The 7,857-nt window shown below is 41.4% G+C and overlaps 1 protein-coding gene and 1 non-coding gene across 2 annotated transcripts in view; both read right to left on the reverse strand.

Moving 5' to 3' along the window:
• The window catches only part of LOC103515090 (putative uncharacterized protein DDB_G0282133), a gene marked incomplete at its 5' end in the record, with an annotated part of 22,038 nt that overhangs the window by 7,945 nt on the left and 6,236 nt on the right, over positions 1-7,857 (reverse strand). The window contains 4 exons of the mRNA XM_026827892.1: positions 359-455; positions 1,057-1,219; positions 2,303-2,473; positions 5,180-5,278. Coding sequence (XP_026683693.1) covers positions 359-455; positions 1,057-1,219; positions 2,303-2,473; positions 5,180-5,278 — 530 coding nt within the window. The remainder of the gene's footprint in view (positions 1-358; positions 456-1,056; positions 1,220-2,302; positions 2,474-5,179; positions 5,279-7,857) is intronic.
• On the reverse strand, positions 5,675-5,746 carry Trnaa-ugc. Its single transcript has one exon. It is a non-coding gene; the product is annotated as a tRNA-Ala (tRNA).

A 7,857-nucleotide genomic window follows, 5' to 3' on the forward strand; every position in this document is an offset into this window, starting at 1 on the left:
CGAAGGGCGGGCGGTGCAGCGCGACGGTGGGGGTGTATAAACAAGCTTTCTAAGTTTTCCGTCTGGTGATATCCGCAGGGGTATCCGCAGTGATATCCGCAGGGGAAAGTTTTATCGGATTTTCTAATAGTATGTCCCGATTCTTCAAATCCTCATTGAGGGAGTTGAGAGCTGGAAGATCTTTGTTGACAGTATATCTGCGGATGGTTACTCTATGATTTCAAGTCGATTGCGACCAGCGACCAGCACACCCAGCAGTGTTTAAACTCTTTGAACCTGACAATATCATCTTACACACACTTACGCCGAATTTGTGGACCAAATTCAGAGTACGGTGGGGGTGTATAAACAAGCTTACCAAGTTTTCCGTGTGGTGATATCCGCAGGGGAAAGTTTTATCGGATTTTCTAATAGTATGTCCCGATTATTCAAATCCTCATTGAGGGAGTTGAGAGCTGGAAGATCTTTGTTGACAGTATATCTGCGGATGGTTACTCTATGATTTCAAGTCGATCGCGACCAGCGATCAGCACACCCAGCAGTGTTTAAACTCTTTGAACCTGACAATATCATCTTACACACACTTACGCCGAATTTGTGGACCAAATTCAGAGTCAAGTCTCTCATCAGGTATGTAGGTAAGTCGATCGCAAGACTGTATTGAAAATTCAAGTCGATCTTCCTCTGAAAAGGTTGGGCATCCCTGCTCTATGCCATCATCACCCAGCAGTGTTTAAACTCTTTGAACCTGACAATATCATCTTACACACACTTACTCCGAATTTGTGGACCAAATTCAGAGTCAAGTCTCTCATCAGGTAGGTAAGTCGATCGCAAGACTGTATTGAAAATTCAAGTCGATCTTCCTCTGAAAAGGTTGGGCATCCCTGCTCTATGCCATCATCAATAATGACTATTGAACCACATGCGTAAATAATTTAATATAATATCTTAAATATCTACCGAATCGAATGATTGAGTTTGAGACTTCTTCAAATAACCTCATAATTATTGCATGGTGTCTGTGTCACAGGAAGAATCCAGAATGTGACTTACCCTCGTGTGCGTGTATGATGGAGTCTATGACATAGACTATGTCACAGGAATAGTCCAGAATGAACCAGACGTGAGGCACTGCGTTATTGAGCTCCCAGAATACACCGCGTCCTATGACGAACACTAAATTATACAGAACTGTACAGGTCACCACAAGCAACCACTGAAAGCAGAACAAACAAAGGTATTGACCACACGGTTAGATGAAAATTATCTACAATTCTACATCATATTAGTTGCTTTAAAGCCCCATCTTACCACAGAGAGTTTGCAGTTGATCCAGACCTTAAGAAATACTATCCTTTTGTGTGGAACCACTAACATCGAGATCCGAATTCCATCGTTCGGTGTCCTAACGACTGAGACCCGATGCCGAGATATGTCTGAACAAAACCCCAGTACCGATTTTGATGGAATTTGGCAAACATATTTAACACCGCGCACTGCAAAGGACATTTCGGTCACAACAAAACCTTTAAGGACCCCGTGGAGGCCAATTTTCTACGATTTCTTCTGATGCCTTACCTTATAATGGAAAGGATCCGATGGATCGATCACAAAGGAGGGTCCCCAGAAGCACCATGACCGGTTCTCTGTCTCCTCTACCAGCTTGTTGGGGTTAGGCCAGAAACTGACTATGAGGTAGACCTGACAGGTACACCTGATCAGTTCCGCATGTCAGGTCTACCTGATACCTGATGAGCACACACACTATCAGGTAGACCTGACAGGTACGGCTGAGTGGCTGCCCTTAGATGAAAAGTATCTACATATTGGTTTCTCTTTACCTCTCAATGGTAAGATTGACCATAGTTAACTGATGTTTTGGTGATGTCTGAGATCCATGCACTTAGATTTCGCACCGATGTACCTTTTGTAAACTCTTCGTTTCCCTAAAAAGCAAATAGCCCACGAATGTTCCCCCGATTTTGATGAAACATGTTTAACTCCTCAAAGGACATTTGTTCATTTGGCATTTTGGTCACAATTTCAAGTTTAGGGACTCTTTAGGAGCCATTTTTACTTTTTCTACATGAGTTCCATCACTGCTCAACAGTTCATTGAACCCTGCAACTTTGCCTTGTAAGTGCCAAGTCCGACCCGGGGCAGATTTTATCCTAACAGATAAGGAACGGCTGGCTTTCTCCTATTCTATTTTCCTTTCCTCTTCACTTTTGGGACGATAAGACCTTAACAGTTACAGTTCCGCCAGTAAAAAAAGCCAAATTTAGACAAAAAATTTTACCTTGTAATGGAAAGGATCCGATGGATCGATCACAAAGGAGGGTCCCCAGAAGCACCATGACCGGTTCTCTGTCTCCTCTACCAGCTTGTTGGAGCGACTACTATAATGTTCCAGATACCAGCTGGGAGATTTCGACAGATCACGCTTGTTTCGTTTGGAAGGCCATCGATTCTGAAAACGGTGAGAAAACAGTAGACAATTTACCCATTTATTATCGTCAAAGGCATGACCCTTCATTAGTAAACATCACACCATTATTATTAAAGCTGGCAAATCTTATCACCATTATATTACTTGTTTGATAAAAAAACGGATTGAAAAAAATCCGAGAAGAAAAGCTCAAGAGATGTCGTCGGGGCCTTGAACAGAGAACACAATGGCAAATAATTAACACTCGCTTTCCATCACCCTATGTGGTAACACAATATTCACTCCACGATCCAAAGATGAAGGAGAAGAAAGAAGAAGAAGAGGAGGAGGAGAAGAAGAAGAAGAAGAAGAAGAAGAAGAAGAAGAAGAAGAAAAAGGAGAAGAAGAAGAAAAAGTAAAAATGAGGTAAGTCCCGTGCACGTTCGGACCCTGAGAGCTCTATTACTGAAACTATTACGGGTAGCCCTGTCATTTCACTTGTTATTCGTATTCAAATGGCAAAAACTGAGACTAGAGGGCCCATACCCCCTATGGCCCACTTAAAATTTAGTGCGAAACCCCGATTCTACGAAAACGAACGGACCTAGAGAGCTCTATTACTAAAAACTCTACGGGAAGGACAATCATATACCCCGTCCCCAAAACAAAAACCACAAATATACACCGCAAAACTGACCAAACACAGCTATTTGTGGTCAGCAATGTCCACATAGAGAATTGTTTGCGCTGGTCAAATAAATAATGGAACCGAGGTCTATTTATCGTAATGGTAGTATTCGTAGTCTGGAAAGGCTTTGTGTACATAATGCACACCGACTCGGGACTCGGTATTACCCTCTATTTATCTCGGTATTACCGAGGTCTCTATCCCATTGCTACACGGAGGCGTGCATTTATCCAATGTAAATCCATGTATATGATCGTTCCCAATGATAAGAGAGAGGTCATGACATTTGCAAACATCGATGTTTGTGTGTCTGTCTGTCTAAACAAAATATCTCGAGAACGGTAAGAGCTAGAGACTTGAAATTTGGTATGGAGTTTACAACTCTCCTCAGATATGAAGATGGGATGTCCTGGTGGCAGACAAAATGAAGAGACCATGGTGTCATAAGGCCAATGACAGAGTAGCAGAGAACCTATTTTGGATTCATGAAATACCTAATAAAAGATCTGGTCTGCTAGGTATGAATGCGAAAAAAATGTCGTTCACCAAACTCAATAATGAAATGAAATTTCGAACCGCAAACCTCCAGATCCAAAGTCTACATCACTAAACCACTGAAAGTTAGTCTAATTTTCAAGCTTTATAATATTGGGGTTGAGTGGATTGGAACACATCACATGCCTTCAAGCACATTTGTCAAGGGACTAGGTTTAACTTGCCTTTAGGATCAATGTGCAACACATGTGTTGCTAAGGTATACTGGATACCGATAAGTAGACCAATTCGGTTATGGTCATTAAGGTCCTTCTTTGTTCAAGTGGGGACATCCTGTATTTCCAAACTGGAGTATACAATATACCTGTACCACCCTATATACAATCAGAATGCGAGAATTCCTAGCATTGTTGCATTTAATGTAAAGGTCTATTTTTATAAACTCTCTCTTTTAAAAATCAGAGGTAGCTTCGATCTGTAATCTTTTTTTCAAGATGTTGAATCGCTGTGCAATGTGGGAGGAAGCACTGTGCAATGTACCATCCTCTTTTAAAGATTTTCTACCGTTGCACCTTTGATATGTTTGGCAACATAGCCTACTTTTTTGGTGACTCATTGCTCTCATAACCATCTGGATAGAGAATAGGTATAAGTACATAGGTACATACATGTATATGCATACGTACATAGGCAATGTCGGTACATACACGTTTGATGAAAACATTAAAAGCATTTTCCGGATTTCCCCTCCCCCCCCTCTCTTTCTCTCCCTCTCTCTCCCTCTCAATATCCGGAGCTTTGTCGTGAAATTACCAAACCTAATCTAATAGTGGTAGGAGAGAGAGAGAGAGGAGGGGGAGAATTAACTTTTTTCAGTTTCTCTATACTTCGTATACTTCTTATGTCTTTTTTATACAAGCAGCCCTCCACGTAGTTTGGACTCGGTCTATGGGTGGCGTTCATGTGACTAGGCGGGTTGAAACCGATATAAGGTACTATAGATCGGCCGAATTCGTTCTGGTCGGTTGCCAACTTAACGGACCTGGTAAAGCCCTCAGCACTAAAGACCTGAGCACTTCTTACTAACATTCCATGTCCGGCTTGACACAGTGTTTCCAATAATTTACCACGTACAGAGTCTTCTCATTTGCGAGATATAGGTCATAGTTGGTGCAGTTATACTTGTACAGTGACTTGAAAAACCCATCTGTAAATAAAATCTAATTAAATGAAATTAAATCAATTAAAGTATACAAGCGGCCCTCCACGTAGTTATTTTTGGACTCGGTCTATGGGTGGCGTTCATGTGACTAGGCGGGTTGAAACCGATATGAGGTACAGCCCTCGGCACTAAAGACCTGAGCAGTTCTTACTAACATTCCGTGTCCGGCTAGACACAGTGTTTCCAATAATTTACCACGTACAGAGTCTTCTCATTTGCAAGATAGAGATCATAGTTGGTGCAGTTATACTTGTACAGTGACTTGAAAAACCCATCTGTAAATAAAATCTAATTAAATGAAATTAAATCAATTAAAGTAAAATTAAAGGCGGAGTAGTCTTACTTGTAAGGAAGTAGCAGCACGCCGTATGGATCTTCTCATTCTCACCAAACGACTGGACGTAGCTTCCCCGCTTCCTCCCTCTCCTCCCCGATCCACATCCTGAAACAACCAGACATTAAATTAAATTAACAAATTAAATTAAATTGAAAATTGACATAAAATTAACAACAATTCAACAAAGAACTCCCAATTTTTACTTTCCTTATCCTATAGGAAGGAAAGTAATGTAATCGGGTCAAAATTTCGATGGTCAGTTTTTAGTGCCAAAACACGATTTAGACATTTGACAATGTAAATATTTATTTTCTGGGGAATAAACACTCTCCGAAAAATACCTATAAGAACACAGTTTCAGGTTCTTATCCAACTTTCCTCCGTAAAAGCAGGATCAATAAGTCTTGATATTCTTGTAAAAAATAATAATAATAATAAAAAAAATGTCTAATTGTCTACCCCCTAATAAAAGTACTTTACAAATTTGGAGGCAAAAAATATTGGAGATACCGGGGATCGAACCCGGGGCCTCATACATGCAAAGCATGCGCTCTACCACTGAGCTATATCCCCAGACGATCAGAGTGAGACAATTCATACCAATTTAAAGGAGTTTGAATATAGAGTACCTAGAACTAATGTTTTTGTTACCGGGTAGGTATATCTATGTAGTGTAAATGTCAATGTATTGTATTGAAACGACCTTGTTACCTATATTGTTTTATCATGAAGTGCTGTTATACACTTATACCACAAACATGTAGTAGGTAGTTATGTTACACTTGACAACTGAATAATCATTATTGAGGGTGTTTGTTCTACGAGTAGTTTGTTTTACCTACATTTTTTTCTTCTTCTAATTTTTACTGTAGGGTGCCTGGTTGTACCTTGGCCCCCAAAATCACTTTTTGATTTTTTTAATTTTTTCTATTAATGTTATTGGCATAATTTTAATTGATTTAGAAAGGAAATTTTCTTGGCTATCTATACAATTAGCAATGATTGTTTTACTAATTTTTAATTAAGAGATATACCCAATTTTCCGACACCACCTTTTTGGGGTTCAAGGTACAACTACCCTATGTACCTTGGACCCATACCCTTTGTACCTTGGTCGCAATGTATTCTAAATGGAAAAAATCTTCAAATTTTGAAGGCAAATTTGGGGTTGAAGGGTTGGAGATAGGACTACACGCCTTATAGCTTTTTTCATCTACTCATTGAAAACTAATACCTCCCAAAATTTCTACTAAATTGGCCAACATTTTTTTTTACACCTTTTTTATCCGTCGTACCTTGGCCCCCAGGGCGTTGTACCTTGAACCCTAAGGATGTTGTACCTTGAACCCTAAGGATGTTGTACCTTGAACCCTAAGGATGTTGTACCTTGAACCCTAAGGATGTTGTACCTTGAACCCTAAGGATGTTGTACCTTGGACCCTAGATGTTTTGTACGGTGGACTCTAGGGGTGGGGTTTGTAACAAATTAGGTAGGTACATACTACATAGGTACTAATTTTCTCTAATCACGATCGAATAAACTACGGGCTAAAAAATTCCCGGAGGGACGGGCCCAGCTAATTTATTACTATCGTAATAATAAAGGAAGGACGGTCTAAAAAATGGGGGTGTGGGAGTGGGAGATATAAATTACGAGTGAGGGGAGGAATTAAGGAAGGATGTGGGATAAATTACGGATGAGGGGAAACATTAAGGAAGGACGAGTGATATTTTACCAGTGGGGGGAAGAAATTAAGAGATGGAAGGGGAGAATTTACGAAGACATGAGACAAGAGAGGATGGCTCGACTCATTTATGAGTCGAGGGAGAGAGGAAGCAAGAGTGTGGGAGGAATGAAGAGGAACTAAGAAGGGGAGAGAGAGATGAGAAACCAAGTGAGGGAAGTAGGGGATAAGTGTGTGGGAGGGAGAAAGAGAGAGGGAAAAAGCGTGTGGGAGGGAGAGAAAAGGAGGCTGGAAAGAGAAAGAACAAAGGACATGACGAATTGGAAGACACAGTGGAATGAAAAAGTGTGAATGACGCCTAAGTAAGAAAGAGAAGGAGTAGAAGAACAAGAAGAGGAAGAAAAAGAAAAAGAAGAAGAAGAAGGAGACGAAGAAGGAAGAGGAGGAGGAGAAATAAAGGGAAAGAAGGGACAGAAAAAGAATAATAGAAGAAGCAAAGGGGAAGAAGAGGAGGAGAAGGAGAAGAGGAAGGGGAGGAGGGAATAATTTATTGGTGTAATTTGATATGGTCGTTATCATTAGGGAATCCCTCCCCTCCTCTCCCTCCTCCGTCCCGTAACCTAAGTCCCAGCTAAGACTGTGAACCTTTCTCCCCCTCTCCCATCTCTTAAGTCCCTCCTAAGGCTAAGGCCTCCCTCCTCCCTCCTTCTCCTTCCTCTCCCATCTCTAAAGTCCCTTCTAAGGCTAAGGCCTCCCTCCTCCCTCCCTCTCCTCCCTCTCCCCCCTCTCCCATCTCTAAAGTCCCTTCTAAGGCTAAGGCCTCCCTCCTCCCTCCCTCTCCCATCTCTAAAGTCCCTTCTAAGGATAAGGCCTCCCTCCCTCCTTCCCCAAGTCCTATGTATGTATATCTAAGGAGGCTACAGTCCCCCTTCTCTATCCCAAGTCTACCCCCCCCCCCCCCCTCCCTCCCCCCCTCCCTTTTTTCCCATCCCCAGTCTT

Source organism: Diaphorina citri, unplaced genomic scaffold (assembly GCF_000475195.1).
Source record: "Diaphorina citri unplaced genomic scaffold, Diaci psyllid genome assembly version 1.1 scaffold1274, whole genome shotgun sequence".
Taxonomy (NCBI): domain Eukaryota; kingdom Metazoa; phylum Arthropoda; class Insecta; order Hemiptera; family Psyllidae; genus Diaphorina; species Diaphorina citri.